Below are 20,880 nucleotides of genomic sequence, written 5' to 3' on the forward strand. Positions count from 1 at the left end.
ATCTTCTATTACCTACGCTTGTGCCAAGTTCGTTGATGAGCTATTAAAGAAGTATGTTTCCCAAGAGTTACAAATAGTTAAGGACTCCTGGGCTTTTTTAGAAAATGTAGACAAATTTGAATACTGTGACAACATACATTTTCTTACAATAGATGTAGTCGACCTTTACTTCTCCATACCCCATGACATAGGGATTGACTATGTCACCAGGAACCTAATAGCACATGGCGCGGAGAGTGATGAGATCCGTCTAATTCAAGAACTATTAGATGTGATCCTGAACAATAACTATGTTGGATTTAATGGGAGCATACATAAACAAATAATTGGAGTAGCTATGGGTTCCCCCTTGCGGAGCCAGCTACGTCAATTTAGTACTGGCCCAGTGGGAACATGACTACGTATTCAAAGACAACAATTTTCAGAAAGTTAAACTATATAACAGGTTTTTGGACGACATTTTCATTATGTTTCAAGGTAACGTAGGGGATGCAAGTAACTTTGTTGAAGTTTTAAATAACAGCACTCCATTTTTGAAATTCACATTTACTTTTGGTGAAGACACAATTAATTATTTAGATGTTGAATTGAAGAGAGATGACATTCATAGGGGTTATGTTGCTAAAACTTACAGGAAACCCACACACTCTAACACTATGTTACACTTTTCTAGTTGCCACACGCTACACCAGAAAAAATCTGTTTTAAAGGGCCAACTAGTTAGAGTGGCAAGAATGACTACTGAAGACTACGCTTTCAACGAGGAATGTACCTTGTTGAAATGCATGTTTATGAGTCGCGGGTACCCTGAATCACTAGCTGATGACACAATAGGAGAAGTTTATAGGAAAAGGGGTTTGGGTTCTTTTAATCCCATTCTGACTTTGAAGCAAGTCAATGTAAACCTGGTAGAGTCAGACAAAGTCACATTACAGATTCTTGGTGTCCACTCTCCTAGCACGGGTCAAACCATTTTTCCCCAAGAGAAGTACAATAAAAAAAGTTTCATTACTTTGTTTTCATTAGAAGCTAAATACATTAGCAATGTACTTAGAAAGAATTGCCAGTTGTTATCCTTTGAAAAAGAACTCATGGAGAAAATAGGGGACAAACCTGTTATCATTTTCAGAAAGGGCAGAAACCTCAAAAACATTATGGAAAGATCTTCAATAAAACATATTAGAATTAAAGGCACATACAAATGTGAGACATGTAACTATTGTAAATTTATATCTACAGGGTCCACATGTATAGTGAAGCAACATCTGTTTAAAGCAAAGGGTCGTTACAATTGTAACTCAAAATCAGTGGTGTACTTAGCTGTGTGCCAGTCATGCCCTGCCTTTTATATAGGGAAGACTGACAGAAAACTTAAAGAGAGAATTTACGAACATACGTACCACATCAGGAAGAAGAGCAATACTAACGCCCTTGCAAGACATTGTAATAACAACCCTTCTCACACTTTCCTTTTTAAAGTTATAGACCAGGTACTTATAGATGAAAGAGGAGGACCCCAACAATTGTTATTAGAGAAAAAGGAAGTTATTTGGCAACTTAAAATGAACTCTTACACGCCACCAGGGTTGAACAAAGTTACTTCTTTGACTTGTGTTTTAAAGTTAAGAAACTTGCTAAGATAAGACCTTTTTTAAGAATTTTTGGCGATTGGTTCTTATGTTGAACCTTAAGTCTAGCTTTTAAACTTTAATTCACAAATTTTTAAACTTTAGAAACATTGGTTTTCTGACCTCTGCAGCGTTTCCGCTGTACTTCGGTCCTTACCTTATCTTATCTTTACTTTGTATAGTTTCGTTTAGGTTTTGTATGTTTTATTTTTGTCAGGTTCTGCATTGTGGTCTGACTTGATTTTTGTTTTTTGCTTACTTCTAGACACACATATCTTTTTGTGTAAGCAATAACGAGTTTTTAACGTTTAGACCCGTGGTATTTTGAAGCTCTATGTTTACATATTGTCAATGTCATCGAACATTAACAGCTGTGGATTTACTTAGATGTTGTGTCTCTTTCTTTCTTTTGTCTTTTGCTACTTTATTTACTTGTTACCTTTTTGCACACAGTACTAGCTCATCTGCAGAATAATGTACCGTATTCATGGGCACGGTTGTGAACTGATTTTTTGTTTGTTTGGCTATCCGCTTTTTTTCGCATGCTCAGTATCTGCATGGCTTTTGAATGAAGTGCCGCAGTGTGAATCCGGTGGTTTGTTTTTTTGGTTTAGACATGTCTTTTACACAATGCCTTGCTGTATTTTTTTACTGAAACAGCTGCATTTTGACTTGTTTTGGCTGATACAACTGTGCATACTAAAGGTTAGAAAGTGTTCTCATTGCAGCTTGGTGCTTTACCCATTGTTTAAGGAACATTTTAAAAAAAATCTTTTTCATATAAAATTAATTTTCATATACTGTTGTTGCATTCTGCTGGCGTTGAAATAACAAGTAATTTCTGTGTTAGATATTTAACACGGAAACAAATATATATTCGGTTATTTAACATTAGAAATAACACTGCTTTTATTAGAAACGCCTTTGAAATTCCGTTTATTGCAGACTGCTAGTTGAGTCGCACCGTTTATTTATTTTTTTATTATTGACTCTTCATCATGTATTAGAGATGTGTACTCTTTACTACTTTCTTTTTTAAGCAATGGATACTATATTTGTATATACTTAGTTGCAAGCATTACTTTATTTTATTTTCTCCTTAACCACAAGATTCTGCATCAGTTTTGTTTACCCTATGAAAAGTTGTTACTAAAATGTATTTTAATGGAAACAAACCGTATTTATACTTGAATGTGTTCATGAATCTTCACTAAGACATCCTTTGTTACTTTTACCAAGTTTGTGATTCTACTTTTTTTGAAAACTTTTTTATGTTTGGCACTTCGTCTATACAAAGTAGACATTTATTTCATGCTTTTAATGTAATACAACTTTAAATGTGAAGTTATGTCAGTGGGTTCAATTAAGGCAGCTGTTTGTAATTTTGTAATACGCCCCTTTTTTTGGTGCCTTTTTGGTTTTAAATTGTGTTAGATGATTTTTTTGCTTTGTCTGAAGAAGTCTTCCTACTAAGGGAGACGAAAAGCACTTTACTTTCATATTTCCTAATAAACCTTTGAAGTTTTACACCTGCTGGTTTGGAACCTTTTGGTTTGTATTGTATGAGGAAGTCGGGAGTGTCATAGAAGTATGTAAGAGTGGTACAGGATATGTACGAGGGTAGTGTGACAGCGGTGAGGTCTGTGGTGGGAGTGATGGATGCGTTTAAGGTGGAGGTGGGATTACATCAAGGTTCAGCTCTGAGCCCTTTCTTATTTGTAATGGTGATGGACAGGTTGACAGATGAGATCAGACAGGAGTCATCGTGGACTATGATGTTTGCAAATGACATTGTGATCTGTAGTGAGAGTAGGGAACAGGTGGAGGAGACCCTGGAGAGGTGGAGATATGCTCTATTGAGAAGAGGAATGAAGGTCATCAGGACTAAGACAGAATATAAGTGTGTGAATGAGAGGGAGGATAGAGGAATGGTGAGGATGCAGGGAGTAGAGGTGGTGAAGGTGGATGAGTTTAAATACTTGGGATCAACAGTTCAGAGTAGTGGTGAGTGTGGAAGAGAGGTGAAGAAGAGAGTAAAGGCAGGATGGAGTGGGTGGAGAAGAGTGTCAGGAGTGATTTGTGACAGATGAATACCAGTGAGAGTGAAAGGGAAGGTCTATAAGAGGGTAGTGAGACCAGCTATATTATATGGGTTGGAGACAGTGGCATTGACAAAAAGGCAGGAGTCAGAGCTTGACGTGGCAGAGTTGAAGATGGTAAGATTTGCACTGGGTGTGATGAGGATGGACAGGATTAGGAATAAGTATATTAGAGGGTCAGCCCAGGTTGGTAGGTTTGGAGACAAAGCCAGAGAGGCAAGATTACGTTGGTTTGGACATGTGCTGAGGAGGGATGCAGAGTATATTGGGAAAAAGATGCTAAGGATGAAGCTGCCAGGTAACAGGAAAAGAGGAAGACCTAAGATAAGGTTTATGGATGTAGTGAGAGAGGACATACAGGTGGTTGGTGTGACAGAGCAAGATGCAGAGGACAGGAAGAAATAAAAACAGTTGATCTGCTGTGGCGACCCCTGACGGGAGCAGCCAAAAGAAGAAGAATAATAATTTAAAATTTTGTTATCAATTTTTAGATAACAAGATTCAGTCGGCAAATGTTCTTCTAGCTAGATACAGTGTGAAGCAAGACAGTTGGTTACCCCTACAAACATTATGACAGTTCATTGAGAATAAAGCAAAAATATAAATTAGCTCAGCACTGGACACACTGCCAAAGCTACTACAACTTTTAATGTGTAATAACTGGACAGACATTAATATTAAATTGTGCATTTCATATATATATATATATATATATAAAATCTTACGTGATAAATTTTTATCATTTGACTTGGCATTCTGGGATTATTCCACAAAAGTCAATAGAGAATACTTTTTAGAGGACAACAAAAAATTATTAAACTCTAGGAATAATACCACATCTTCTCTTTATTGGAAGCTGTTTACATGAAAATTTCTACACAGAAATTTATTTACTCCTTATAAAATTGCTATAATTTCTAAGAGTAAAGAAATAAAGTGTTGGAGATGTGACGAAATGTTGGAGGCTAATTGGTTCCATATGCTTATTGAGTGTAGAGTTGCTCTACAATTTTCAATTGATTTCAGATATTTTGAAAAGGTTTTGGGGTCAGATAATTGTCATATTTCTGATTCTTTGTTGTTATTTAATATTCCTATCCCAAATGTAATTCCAAGATATCAAATACCACTCCTTTGGTCACTTTTGGCCATTGCTAGAAAAATAATCACAATGAATTGAAAGAATAAACAAGATCTTTTATTCAGTGACTTTATGAGTTTATCTAAAAGTGTGTGTAAAAAAGAAATGCAAACTATTCTAGGTAGAACATCTAATATATCTCATAAAAGAATAACCTGTCAGAAACTGCAAGTTTTATTGGACAAATATTAATGGTGTATATACTTCATATTGTACTTTGTCATGGATGATTGTATATAGTTACATATTGCTGACTATATACTTTTATTTATGCTTTAATTGTGTTGATTGTTAATTGTGATTGTAAAATCAAATAAAAACTGTTGAAAAAAAAAAAAAAAAAACAAGTATTCCATAATTTCAGCTTCCATTTGATCAACTTCCACATTACTAATGTTCTTTTCTACATTCCCCCTTTGTGCTTTCAATTTTTGTATTGTGGAATTTTCCATATCTGGGTGCCTTTGCTTGTATTTCTCTTCAAATATCTTTGAAGCTACTTTTTTGTATTGATTAGTTTGTCTTTCTCCATTGCATAAATATTGCACCATATTAGCTCTCTGTTTCTCACATCCATATTTTTATATCTTTCAAGAATCTCTAGGTTTTGTTCTTTATATTTTCTTATTTCCTCTGACTCTTGTTTTTCCAAATGGCCCAAAGTTTCTCGGTCTATAAAGATGATAGTGATTTTTCATGGATCTGTTGTATTAATGAACACAAATTTGCATTTGAAGCTTTTGACAGTTTTTTCTTGTGCAAGTGTTTTTTTTCCTCTAATTTCTCTCTTAATCATTTTGAATATCTTCTGTCTGGAAGTTCTAGGCTTCTTGCATAATCGTAACAATAAGTAATTTCTTCCTTATCCTGTATAGTCCGCTCTATCATATTTGTGTCTCCTTTTCAGCATGTCCATTCTTGTGGTTTTTGTGGATTACTACTTCCTTCTACAACAGAGGGGGCCATCCTCACCCTGAGCCTGGCCTAAGTGCATTGTAAGAAGGTTTCCGTGTCTTGAGAATTCTACACTATAATTTTGTATGGAAAGAAAGCTGTGTCACAAATGAGTTGAGAATATGCATTCTAGAGCCAGTGTTCAAGAGCAAAGGAGACATTCATAACTGTGGGCACTATATAGGTATCAAACTCCTATCACACTGCATGAAAGTACTGGAGAGAGTGATTGATAAACAAATTCACAGAGTGGTAGAAAGTAATATGAGAAATGAGCAGTTCCGATTCAGATCAGGATTCAGCACAACCAAATCATTTTTTATTTGCAGTGAGGCAGATAGTTGAGAAGAAGCTAGAGAAGAAGAAAGAGTCCAACTGGGCATTTCTAGACTTGGAGAAAGCATTTGACAAGGTGGCAATAAAGCTGATTTGGACACTCCTGTGATGATTCTAAGTCATGGTAACATTGGGAGAGTTAGTGCAGGCTATGTACAGGGACTCAGTGATACAAGTTCGCACTGTCAGAGGGGTTCCCAGTGGGAGTGGGTGTGCATCAGGGTTCAGCTCTGAGCCCATTACTGTTCATACCTGTGATGGACTACATTAGCAAACAGGTCAGAAGGGACAGATCAACACAACTGCTGTATGCAGATGATGTGTCATTACAAACGGTCTCTGAACAAGAACTTAAGCAAAGGATAGAGGAGTGGAATACAAAACTGAAAGTACAAGGGATGAAACTGAGTACAGATAATACAGCTGTAATGCAAGCAAATGGCAAAAACTAGAAGAAGATGAGAATTGAGATATAAGTGAAAATAGTGGAAAGGGTTAATAACTTCAGGTATCTGGAAAGGGTGGTTGAGGATATGGGAAATCTGAATAAGGGGGTTGAAACTGGTATCAAAGAGGCTGCAACCAACTGGCACAGATTGTCAATGGTGGTGTGTGACTTAAGAATACCAAAGAAGCTGAAAAGTAAGAGGCATAAAACAGTGGTATGACTAGTACTACAACATGGTAGAGAAACCTGAACAATAAACGCAGAGCAGTAGATGAAGCTAGAGCTGGTGGAGATGAAGTGCCTGAGGTGGGTGAGGGGTGCACGCTATGAAACAGAAGAGGAAATGAAGACAGCAGAGCAGGAGCCTAAGAAGTTGCAATTACAGAGAAGGTCAAAGAGAACACATTATGGTGGTTTGGCCACATGTGCAGGAAAGCACAAGACAATCTAGTGAAGAGGATTTGGGACAGAGAGAAAGAACGCAAGAAGAAATAAGGGCATCCAGCAAAATGGTGGGTGTATTATGTAAAAAAAGACCTGTGACAATCAGGCATGACTGTCAAAGAAGGTAGGAAAATGACATTGAATCAAGAGAGATGATGACAGGTGATGAAACATCTCAACCTCATGTAGAAAATGGGAAAAAGGGGGTTGCTGAAGATGATGATGATGATGAATAATTTGGTACAAATTGTACAATAAGCAACCCGATTTTATAATGTTCTTGATGTTATCTTACTTATCCCTGAAAAATGGAAATTTTGCTATGAAGCTACAGCACTTCTGCAAAATTCCCTTGCTATTAGTTTATAGTGTAGCTGGGAGTCTTTGACGTTGCACAGAAATCGTAATTATGAGCAGAAGGATGATATTTAAATATGACTAAAGTGCTACACAAGTATGTTTGACTTACTGCTTTGGAGAAATAATATCTAGAGGAAGAATGACATTTGCTGAAGTGTAAATAAAGAAGTGTAGGGAAGAAAGACTTTCCTGTTAATTGGAGAGTAGGAAGTATACCTCTCAACTGTAGCAAATTCCTCAGTATTTACTGGTTATGAGGTCCACATAATGGAGGGGCATGAATTCCAGAGTGGCCCCCTTTATTCCTGAATTTCCCAGCTTTTTTTTTTAAATTTTTTTCCCCCCAGAGATTTTGTGCTGATGTCATCATGTGCAGAGGCGTGCGCAATGGTGTCAGCTTCTTATAGGTTCATAGGTTCATAGATTAGTACTAGGCTAACTGCCCTTGTGGGCCATTTTAAACCTAGCCAATTACCCTATGTGAAAATCAAACCCTGCACCTTGTGTCTCCAAGGTAAAAACCATTATGCCATCCTCCCACCCACCTCCCAACCTGCCAGCCTGTTGGAATTTGGCTGAGGGCTTGAGGAGTGTGACTGGCTCTTTATGTTTATGGCTGCCAGCAACATGTAACTTGCACTTGAAACACGTCTTTCACTTCAGCAGCTAATTTTCCAGTTTTCTTCAGAGTTCAGACAGAGAGGGATTGGACTATCGAGAGAGGTAACTGACAGCAGCACTGTGTTTTGTTTTTAAGAGGCTTTAGTTTAGAAACTTTAGAAATAGCAAGGCAGGCAACCCTGTCCCCAAGCCATTACTGTGTTCAGTGTCAGACTAGTGCAGCAGCAGTCTCGTCAGACTCAGAGAGTCGCAGTGGTGTGGTCATGAGAAAATATATTACTTCGTGTTCTACTTCTTCCCCCAGCTCCTTCTCCACCTCCAGGTAAAATAAAGATAAAAAGAAAATAAATCCTCATTGTGCTCTGCTTACATTATGTAAACTACTTTCAGCTTGTTAGCATGTTGGTGCCAGACTTGTTCACTTAGGCTATGGGTATGGCTTTTGGAAGTGATGTAGCAATGATGTAGAGGCCAGTTATCCTCACTGTACTCTGGGTGTGTGTCACAAACACTATGACTCCTAGTCTAATACTTATGACTGGTTTGTTACTGTGTAATAAAAAACATTGTGAAAACAGCCCAGTAATCCTCTACAAATTCAAATGTTTTGTGAACGCTTTACTGCTGGGAAAAATATATTTCCATGCCATGTACCACTTGCTTTAATGACTAATACATCAACATTCATATTGTTGAATTGAACCATTGTGTTTATGTGCAATACACCTTTTGCAATTATACTGCAGGATTTTTTAACTGTAAGCTATGAAACTTTTTAAGATGATTATTATATAATGTAAATGTTAATTTGGACAAGTTTAACCCAACTAATGTCGATATCGTCATATCATCTGTCAAACTTTCTGTTACGCAAATGCCATCAGAATGACATACACCTGTGTTAAGGTAACCGTGGTAACCACCAAACCTTAATGTGCTTTGTCCACAGAACCAAAAACAGAACTTCAAAGCATGTCACCTTAAGTGCGACTTTTACCTAATTAACACAAACCTGCAAAGGTTACAGGCAATAACAGATATTTTCCCACCACAAATTCCTACCCACTATCGCATGACATCAGTCGACTCCTTACAGACATCCCACCTTTCGCTCTAATTGACTGGCTAGGTCAATTTTTCACTTGACCAATATTTACATGCACCTAGAGATGCCAGGATTACTGTTGAAGGTGTGGTGGGATTCAGGTATGCTAAAGTTGTTTTATTTTTTAAGGGCTGTAGGAGGACAATTAAGGTTGTCAGGTATGGGTAATGGTTTGAATATTATGGGGAAAGAAGTCTTATATTATGCTGTGTGATGAGGTAGGATGCCTGGTGTCTACACCAGCTGGTAACTGTGAAGCACTTTGTTTTACTACTTTATTGGTAATTTGTGATGTTGTTTTGTAGTTTTTATCCAGTATTGACATTTGTTTTTTCTACCTTCAGAGTGCACATGTTATAAGGTGACTGATTCACAGATAAGCTTAAAAGGCAAGGTTTAGAATTAGCAACTGCAAGTACAGTGGATACTCGGAGAATGTCTTTTCATTAGTGTTTTGTATCATTTGTTGAACTGGGGCTGTGTGAAATGTGGAATTACAAATGCTGTACCCATCATAGACATAAAATGATGTCAAACTATTAACGAGATGGTCTTTCTTTCTTTTTTTTTTGTTTTTTTTTTGTTTTTTTTAATGGAGTGGAAACCAGACTGGGTGAAATGCCTTTATTGGTAATACTGACTGCTCGGATTAGTGACTAAAATTTTACTTATCCCACCTTTTGCTCTCTTTGCTTATACTTGTCAACTGCTATGATTTAGGAATAGCATTATGACTTTGTTTCTCAAATTTGTTTTTTCTTCTCCCAGATTTACTTGTTTCTTTATAATCTTAGAACTTGGTTATGAGAAATATTCCTTATAATTGGATCAGTATTGCAATCATAGCTCTCATTCTCTCAGAGCAAGAAATCTGGACAAAAAATAATGGTGGGACAAAGGCCTAAAAATAGGGACAGAATTTAAATATTGCTCCAGTACACTACTCAGTTGCTAGAATAATAGGTTTTGCATTATTATGTATTTTCTGAGGGATATGAAGTCTGAAATTCAAATGTCTGCCATTATTTATTATTATTTAGTAACATCAATCTTCATGCTGGTATCCTACGATTCCATTGGAGTGGGCGGGGTTGCATGATTGTGTATGCAAATTTTATGTTAATCAGTATCCTGATGTTTGGCCAGTTGTACATACTTTTCATGGGCCTTTGTCCAGATTTTTGATGTTTCCAGGTTGAGAAGTATGCTAGGAAGAACCATGTACAAACAGGCCAGGACCATTAACAGAGAAAAAAAAACAAATAAATGTTCAGTAACCAATGGCAACTAACAAGAAAAGCTGGAAAAAAAACATTAGAAAGAATTAAAGCAGACAGGATAATAGAAGAACTGTATCTAGTTCCATAAATACTAATAAGTAAAAACTAAATGAAAACTCCAGCCAAGCTAGAACTTCCAGTGAGTGACCTCCCAAACCTCCTGTAACCGAGGCACATGGGATATATGCAAATGACCGTTATGAACATCAGGTGTTTCAGCTATATGGCGATTCTGATTGCCCATGACTTTTACATTTGAAGTCGTTTTAATGGACAATTTCAGGCCAATAAAGCCAAACCCCGTTAGCTATGGATATGCATATTTCGACCATTTACATCATTGCAGGGACCACCTATGCCCCTCTATCACTTTATGCTTGTTGACAAAGGACACCATCAATGACCTGAGTGGCCATGCCCACAATATATCTACACCAGCCTCAATCCTCTGCTTTCCATTTATGCTTTTTGACAGTAATTGTGTTAGAAGTGGCAGCCCCCCCCATGATGGGCATGCCCACCCTCCCAGCATGTGTCACTGTGTGTGTGAGCTGTTAATATAATTTGGGTCACAGGGCCCATAGTCAAGGATTTATATCTGGACACCACTGCCAAGGCTGTAACACTACTTCTTCACTGACAGGTCACAATGTATATTGTGGTATAGTGCCACTAATGACCACTGTGAAGATTGTTGAGCTGTAAGAGTAGGGCATAAGATCGCACACAAGACCTAAGTGAAGGAGGATAGGAAGGGATCTAGAAACAGAGAAGCATAAACATTTGCCTCACATGAGAAGGATTATTGTAGACAGATGCTTACATTTTGGTTGGAGAGAGAGAGAGAGAGAGAGTGAGAGAGAAAGAGGAAGTGGTGGTGGTGGTGGTGGTGGTGATGGTGGTGGGGGGGGTGACACAGTCCAGAACATGTATTAAGGCTTAGAGCCTAAAAAATTAACAATTCAATGTACATTGGTGTTTTTTTCGTAGATATGTCCAGAGCTTTTGATACAGATAATCATGATATGGTTATTAAAAATTAGAATCAATAAACCTTGATTGTGGAATAATGAAGTGATTCAAAAATTACCTATATTGTATAACCATCAAGTTATCATAGAATCAAACATCTTTGATATTAAAACCCCAGTAAGTGGGTTCCCCGAGCTATCAGTATTGTGCTACATTCTTCTCCCTTTATTTAATCTCCTTCAAAAGCTTCACTCCATCAACGGCATATACATGACATACACATGACATACACCTCAACTCTGGCAAATCCCTGCTATCACTACTAGCTAAATTACAAAGTGGTTTCACACTATTGTGGAATTGGCTATCCCAAAACCTCTTCAGTATTAATACCAAAAATCAACCTGTATAATATTGCCTACTAAAAATAAAATCTGCAGAATCCCATCTAGATCACAAAAACATACCCTCTTGAAACTATTGTTACACAAGTAGATTTATTAGACTGTATATTGATCCTGCACTTTCTTTTAAGCCTCACACAAAAGTTGTGGTTAACAAAGTCCTTTCACTGCTCAAACACTGCTGTAAAATAAACTACTTACTTTCTCCTGATGCAAGAACTGCTTGTCACAAATGTTCTCCGCAGACTTATCCCTTATACAAAATAAGCAAAATATACAATGTTGTAGCTCATGCTAAAATCAAAACCCTCCACTGTTTCCTCCTCCTTCTCCTAGAAAGGGCTAACAGGTTCACAGTAGCTGGACAGGCCAGTTTTTCTAATTCAGATATTGTAGAAATTCCCACCTTCTTCTTCTTCTTTCGGCTTTTCCCAGTTAGGGATTGCCACAGCGGATCATCTGTCCGCTCACGATTGGCAGTGGAGTTTTACGGTATCAAATTGCCAGCCCAGCACCCAACCTCCCAGAGAAGGCACACACATGCACACACTCACACCTAGAGCCAATTTAGAGTGTCCAATCCACCTACTGCATGTCTTTAGGATGTGGGAGGAAACCGGAGCACCCAGAGGAAACCCATGCAACCACAGGGAGGACATGCAGACTCCACACAGAAGGCACCCCAGCCCAGAATCGAACCGGAGAACCTCTTGTAGAAATTCCCACCACTTTCCTCAAAACTAACAGCTAAAACCACTGTGGAACTGATAAAGAACGTCTGTCCCTTAAAAAACATCTTCTTTAACTAAGCCACAGGAAAAAAGGATTTAACATGGAGCTACCCAGTGCCTGCAAACTACATACCTATGGAGTTAAGAAAGAAACAATCTATCTTTTGAGAGAAAACTAAAACTTATCTTTCATGAAAATCTGTACAAATGCTAAGAGATTCTATTTAATTTAACTGCAGCTGTTACATATAATAGCTTATGTTTCAGATATGACAAACCTCACTCCAGGCTTTAGTTTGCTAAATGCTATTACTGTAGTAAATATTCAGTTTTAAGATACTACCTGTGAGTGAAGGTATTGCCCTTGATATCCATTTCTTTGTATGAAAATCCATTTTCTGAATATACTATTGTATATTGCTGAATTCTGTACCTCAGCTGTCTAGAATTTCACAGAATGTCCTGATTTTTGTCTCATATTTTGGTCTTTTCTTCATAAATTGTGTGTGTGTGTGTGTGTGTGTGTGTGTGTGTGTGTGTGTGTGTGTGTGTGTGTGTGTGTTTTGGTAACTCACTGAGGACTGAAGTCACCAAGTAGTGGCAAACATTTGATTTTCAGACATCATACCTTCATTGAGATAAATTTAGTCTCCCAGGGCAAGGACAGCCAGGAGGCATTCTTTATCTACGTCAGCAACCTCAAAGGCAATACATCATTGTAAATGGAGCCACCTATACTGAGCCAGAAGATATAGCAAACCTACTGGCTGACAAATTGAGCTCCAGTTTTACCCCTCTCTCCCCCTCAACCTTCCTTTAGGAAATACCATCAAATATAACTCCCCTGCTGTCACTAGAGAATGAGTGCTTAATGCTCTTTCTAAGGCAAAGAACACTGCATCGATGAGCTTAGACAATATGCCAGGATGCCTTTTACATAGCATGAAACATGACCTATCAGGTCATCTTGAATTGTTATTTATTTGTGGCCTCCAAACAGGCTTCATACTTCATGAATGGAGAACAGCAACAGACATCCCTTTGCATAGAGGTGGGACATCTACAGACCCTGGAAACTACAAATCCATAAGTCTTACTAGTCTCACATGCAAAGCCATAGAAAAACTATCATGGAAATGATCAATAATGACATAGTCCAGACACTGGACCCAACCCCATTTGGTTTCATCAAGGACAGGTCATGCCTACTCAACCTGATGGACTTCTTTGAGAAGGTCATCAAAGTAATGGATGAGGGCAAAAGGGCTCACACTGCCTACCTTGACTTGTGCAAGGCATTTGACACAATACCACATGTGGGCATTGTTGACAAACTCAAGAGGTTCGGTACAAACCATTATGCCACCCAGTAGATAGCCAGCTGGCTATAGACAGGACCCACAGAGTTAGAATTTGGAAGTCCAGCTCTACAAAGAGGCCAGTTATAAGCAGAGTCCCTCAGGGATCGGTTCTGGGTCTGCTCCTTTTTGGCATTTACTTCTCTGAAATCAAGGTCAATGTCAGTTGCCTCTGGCTGACTAAATTTGCAGATGATTGCAAATTAGGAGCTGTCATTGAATCCCCCCACTGATACAAATGTTCTGCAGGAAAGGCTGACACAGGCAGATAACTAGTGTTAGAGCCATGGATTAAAACTAAATGCCAAGAAATGCATAATAGTATCCTTCAGGAAGTCCTCCACTCCTGGTAACTATCATATTAACAACAAATTCCAGTAGTCAGGAACTAGGGGACACACATAGACCGTAATCCAGCCTTTGACCATCATGTGTCTACAGTGGTGAGAAAAACATTCTATGTTGTGCAACCTATAAACAAAGGTATAGCATCTAGGTCCAAGGAAGTCATTGATCCAATGCATTTGGTATTCATCAGACTTATCATTGAGTACAATGCCCCCTATGATATGTGCCTAACCACGGACATCCAACAGTTGGAACATCCACAGGGGTTCCTCACTAAAAGAATACAGCATAAGTAACATGTCCTTTGCAGACCACTGCAAGGCCCCATCCCTGTATTCTCCTACAGCCTATTGAGGGGAAATCTATGCCTGGCATATAAGACATTGTCAGAACCCACCCTGATGATCCTCCTACAAAACAAACATAAAGATAATTATCTGTTCTAAAGACATAAACCTTGCCCTCGATATAAATAGGACCTGCTGGAGAGACAGGAATGTATCTCAGAGACTACTCCTTCTCTGAAACAGGCTTCCCATAACTGTAAAACAGAATTCCTCCCTAGCCCAGTTCAAGTGATACTTGGACAATTGGATAGGGAACAGGAAATTCATCCCTCATTTGGTGCCTATGTCTCTAATGGACAGAGGAATCCTGTAAATGGTTCATGTCCCAGGCCCCTGATTGTAAATGTTTCATCTCCCAAGCCCCTGCTTACAATTATCAAGGCTACTAGAACTTGTCAGAGATTTGAGATGCATAGCTAGCCTTAAAAAGGCCCTTGTGTTCATTAGCCTAGTAATCTCATATGACCCTATGAACCTATACCCTTCAGAAAATGCATTCTTATGCAAAATCCACTACTCTGTCAGCTATCAAAGTCTATATGAGCAATATTTAAAATTTGTTCCTATTTTTGAACATTTGTCCCCCCATTATTTTTGGTGTTGTCCATATTTCTTGTGCTAAGAGGCTGAAATGTATGCTGACTTATTATGTCATATCTGTACTTTTGCACTGACTTGTCTCGATCCATGATTTTTGATGTATTACATTGCATTATTATGTAAAAATTGTGTTCACTTCCGATATTCAAAATAGCACAATATCAAATTTCAGTATCTCGAGACCAGAAGAACAAAAGTGCAGTTGGTTGAAACTGCACTTTGTCTAATCTAAGTTTGTCGAATGTGTGGTAGTTGTGTCCCAGTTTGTATTTATAGTATGCTGTCACTTTAAAATTTAATGGTTTGTGGGAGGTGAAGATGCCGGTCTAATGTGCGGTTATGTTCGGAGATGTAGGTAAGTGTGTACTATTTAAAGATTTAGGGTAGGGATGTGTATGTTTTTAGTGTTTTTGGAAGTTGTAGGAGTAGTTTAGGGTAGGTAGGTGAGGATGTGTGTGTATAGGTGTTGTGAGTGGTGAATGTTTTACATGTGTAGTGTGTGTATGTAATGGGATTGTAGGGCTCGTAGAGGTAGGTGTATTGCTGTTTTTGTGTTGGTGCAACCTCGGATTTGGAATATAAGTAGCAGGGGTTTGGGGGGTGTAGGGGGACTTGTCCCCCTGCATAAACATAGAACAATGTTATGTTTTTCTTTTTTTTTATTATGTCTGCTTATGTCAGGAGAGAGTTGGGTGTTTTGTTTGTGTTTTTTTTTTCTCTGTTTTGCATTTCGTTTTTTTTTTTTTTTTTTGTGTTTTTGGAGTTTTGTTCTTCTCGTCTCGTGATACTGAAATTTGATGTTTCAGTATATCAAGTATCAGAAGTGACTCCATAAAAAATTATATTCTGGTTATTGTGTTCTCTTATTTGGATCTCTTGAGTGTGGTTTATGGGGGAAAAAGAACTTTTGTCAGTCCACCCATCTGGTTAACAAGTAAATTAATAAATACACACTTCTTCCTCTCTCTCTCTCACGTCACACACACACACACACACACACACACACACACACACACACACACACACACACACACACACACACACACACACACACACACATTTCTAGTTCTGCATTACTTTATTTTCAGGGTAAAACATGAATGTCATCTTTCTTTTTTTAAATAGTTTAATTTTATTTCTCTCACTTCACATTGTTTATAAGGAATGCTCATCATTACAGAGAGCTATAGCTACATTGATCTCTATACCAGTTGCATAAGGACTCATGTTATTGATCATCTTTGCAGCAGTTACCTGTTAATTACTTTTGGTAATCATTTTACTTTCCCAGATTCCTCACAAAATTATGGTTACACATCACCAATAATTATTTTATAATATTCTTAATTGTGTTAATTACTGGGTCTACTGAGAGCCAGGTCATGAACGCTATGATGATAGGTGACCTGCTAATGATTATTCGCTATGCTAGGTTTTCTGTTTTACAATGCAATACCTTTACCATTATGCTTATGCCGTACACATATTGGACCAGGATAATTCCTTCTGTAACACCAAAGTCTGGTCCAAATTCATTTAAAAGTGTCTCTCACACACACACACACACACACACACACACACACACACACACACACACACACACACACACACACACACACACACACACACACACACATTTATGTGCATGATTTCAGTCTTTTAGTGTAACCAGATTTACTTTATTGATTCCTAATATGATTCAATGTGACTCATGGAGTGAAACTGGACCTTGGTGCTCTTTAGCATGTGTGTTTGAAATTCAGGCTAATAAAGATAATGTGGTTTCTTCCATTCTTGGTGAATAAAGTGGACTGAATTTCCCTCCTGGTGTGTGGACTCTACCCTATTTTCCTGTTACTAGTTAAGTATTTTGGGTGAACTAGTTCTCTCATTGCTACTTCTGTTACTTGTATAATGTGTTTTATACATGTTTACTTTTAACTTGGAATGCTCTACATGTCCAGGTTTGTATGTTTGTTAGTGATGAAGTACAAAAAAATGACCTGGTTTCAATGTCTGGAGACACTCTCTAAGTCTATACAGTAATGATTTGGATAAATGAGTGATGCCTGACTGCACTGTCACTGGTTTCCATGGTGCAGAATTTTAAACTGAATTTTGAATCCTTTGTTTTGATGTACTTTCAAATCAGATCAGCTGCTTTACTAACAGACACTTTGCTAATAAATTAGTTAATTTTGTTTGCAGTTATATCAGAATTAAAGGCTAAATAACTATTAATAAACTGCCTTTGGAGTCGTGTGTGTGTGTGTGTGTGTGTGTGTGTGTGTGTGTGTGTGTGTGTGTGTGTGTGTGTGTGTGTGTGTGTGTGTGTGCCCTTTATTTCATACTGTCACAGGTTTTGTATGTATAAGGGCGCAGCTCCAAATTCAGTAGCTGTGTTGCTGTGAAACTTCAGAAACCTGAAGAAATTAGAATGGTGGGTTTATGAATGTGGATGATAACGAAACATCACCAAGATCATAGCCAAATTTAAATACCAGCAAGCCCTGGAGTTGCTGGGGGGCCCCAACCACAGCAAGTCACCTTATCTTGATATCTTGTAACATGTCTGTCAAACCAACAAAAGCTAGTATAGCAATTTTGTATCCCTAATAATCCAGCTGGGTAATAACTCTTATTTATATCTCCTTTAAAATTCAAATATATCTCTGGTTATAGTAATATTGTTTTATCAAGTAACTGGTTTCCTGATTCCATTAAATATTTTACCACTGACATAGTGTTTCTGGCTTAGTTCATCCCTGCTGGCGGACAGTCTCTGCACTAAAACTAACACAGCAGTCTTTAGGTAACTGCAATACCTGTGGCTGCAGGGGAACCCCTTTAATCCTCCTTGACCATGTGGGGTCCCCACAAAAGCTGCTGCTGACTGGGAAAAATGAGGAGAAAAAAATGTATCCATTTTCTGATTACACTCTTTATGCTGAACAGGGCTGTGATATGATCCTGTTAGGATGAAGCTGATAATGGCTCCTGCTCTCAACTGCAAAAATTCTAAAACCAGCCCTGCTCAGATGTGTATGTACAGAAAGCTGCTGTAGGTTATGCGGGGGGGGGGGGGGGGGGTTGGGGATTGTGTGTTTTTTACTGGTTTCATTTTCATCATAATCAAACCTTAGAGGTGTTCACAGGAGGTCATTAGAGCTTGTGTATGGCCTGAAGACAGTGCGGTCATGCTTCTTTTACTTTTCTCACAGAACTCAGAGGTGTACATAGAAGGTTATTATAGCTTGTGTAGGGGCAAAAAAGTATAATACATTACAGTAATCATTATTTTTTCACTTTCTTCAAAGTCACACATCAGGCATGTATACAGATAGCTGCCTTTGAAGGTTAGGGGTGAGGAGTGAGGAAGCATGGTATGTATATGTATGTCAGCAGTCACTTAAAATACATGACTGTGGCCATTTAAACTTCTGCTTTCATCCTAATCTAACACCATAACTGCTGGGTTAGGAAGACAAGAAGTATTCTCAGACAGGACCTGTGTATCCCTACAACAACTGGTTTGTTAGTTTACTGTGAGCTACTATTTTGTTAGCTTTGAACATTAAGCCTTGGGCACAACTTATGTCTTCCTTGAAAGAAAAAAAAAAAATAAGACTGAAATTCTTTTCTTACTCATGATTTTTGTTTAAACCACATTTGGATTAAAAGGCTGGAAAAATGCTCTAAAATGAATCCCAGAGCATCTGTAAACCTATGGCTTCTTGGGCCCTGGCTTATTTTCCTAAATGGTTATTGTTATACTGTCTTGGTCAGGAAATGTGTGATGAAAGGATGCAAAGAAATTTAAAGTTGAACAGCAACAATGAATTCCTTTCCTTAATCATAATTTCTGTTCAAGCCATCAATGGATGAAAAGGTTGCGTAAAAAGAAAAAAAAAACCTTTAAAATGCAATTCAGAATGTATAGAAAGTTATGGCATTTTGACAAAGCAGAACAGAAGGCAAAATGGGAGAAAAGGAAGAAAAAAGTACCGTGCATGGTATAGGGAGCCCAAGATGGGAAGGAGACAGAGGGGAGGACTGCAGGGTGTGTGTGTAGGGGGGCCTAGTACGCCATTTCACCTAAGTCCACACATGTACACAGAGTTGTTGCAATGTATCGTTGTTGCAACTAAATGCCAGTAACTGTAAAAGCCCTTTTGGGAGATGAGCCAACACGGTGTGATACATAGTCCTGTCATAAGAACATCATAGCTGCAGGTCAGTCTGTGCATACTACTCCTAAAAGTTTGCAGCATGAACTAAAAGATTGCTTAAAGGGGGTGGTAGTGACAGGGTGATACTTAGATTGGAAGTACCTAGGAGGTCCCATCTTGACATTTGCTGTGGGCCCCCAAAATGCTATCACTGGCCCTGACTAAGATACATAGTTGCCGTTTAAGAGGCTGAGGTATCAGTGCATAAACACTGACAGCCAAGGCTCCAAACTCCATGCTGGTGCCTTAACTCCAACACAGATACTGTGGTTAGGCTATTACTGCATAGTCACGTATTTAGTTTTGCAACAGATGGTAGCCATAAATTAAGATGAACCTATTTTGTATTCAATGACTCATTAGTTTGTTCTGGTAACTAGACAGGGCACCTCTAAATACAGCTACATGTTTTGCAGGACAACTATTAGCAGTGTATTAAGTGAGTTTTACTCAAAGCTACACAATACCGAAGTAAAGGAGGTGAGAACCAATAACTTTTCTGTTGGATTTAATGCTTTTACAGTTCATGACTCTTTTCTTTATATTGTAATTGCAATGCAGTAAAATATGTTCTGATAATATAATACAATATATACCACTCCCAATTACAATCAGCTTCAAAAATCCTTCTGCAGTGCTGCTTCTGTGCTAGTTTTTCTGGTGGTATCTGTTTCTGTGTCCACCTAGAAATAAGTTAGAAATAAGTGACATTGGTATAATGAGGAAATGAGGAGTGACATGCATGAATGGTAAAACGTGTGCCATACTTCAGCCAACAGCTCTCTTTAACTGTGCCATGTTAGGTCTCATGGATATATAAGGCGTGAGTTGCATAAATATTCAGAGAATGGTAAAACATGCACTGCACTTCAGCCAACAGCTCACTTTAACTGTGCCATGTTAGATCTCATGGATATATAAGGAGTGAGTTGCATAAATATTCAGAGAATGGTAAAACATGCACTGCACTTCAGCCAACAGCTCACTTTAATTGTGCCATGTTAGGTCTTGTGGATATTAAGGGATAAAATGCAAATGTACATCAACTATTAATCATTGTAACTTGGGAAGTTGAAAAAAGCTGTTTTTGACAGATAATAATACATGGAAGTTTGCTGAATAAGAATTAATTCATCTTTTTTTTCTTTTAGGGCTCTTTCCTATGTGACTGGATTTTGCTGACCTTTATGAACAAAAATGCTGTCTACAGTGACAGGAAATTTGATGAGGTACTATATGGAATGTTTTCATTAGAAATACAAAAATGTAATTAATGTTTTCAAGCCCAGTGAAACAATAGTCTAAGCAGTTTTCCCATATCCTGTCTGATAGGTCTTTTTCCACAATCCTTAGCAAGACTTTGGTGACCTAGCCTCCTCATTGCTTGTTACATCATTCTTCATATCATGCATGCTCAGTCTTTCCTGTTACTGTATCTTCATTACTTGTGCCAAGTGAAAACCAGCATGCATCTT

The 20,880-nt window shown here is 38.1% G+C and overlaps 1 protein-coding gene across 1 annotated transcript in view; it reads left to right on the forward strand.

The window, feature by feature from the left end:
- Window positions 1–20,880, forward strand: part of LOC122799533 (P2X purinoceptor 2-like) — a 591,133-nt gene that overhangs the window by 512,868 nt on the left and 57,385 nt on the right. Inside the window, exon 11 of the mRNA XM_044068662.1 lies at window positions 20,557–20,634. Coding sequence (XP_043924597.1) covers window positions 20,557–20,634 — 78 coding nt within the window. The remainder of the gene's footprint in view (window positions 1–20,556; window positions 20,635–20,880) is intronic.

Source organism: Protopterus annectens, chromosome 4.part0, assembly GCF_019279795.1.
Source record: "Protopterus annectens isolate FY-2018-M chromosome 4.part0, PAN1.0, whole genome shotgun sequence".
NCBI classification, from domain to species: Eukaryota; Metazoa; Chordata; order Ceratodontiformes; family Protopteridae; genus Protopterus; species Protopterus annectens.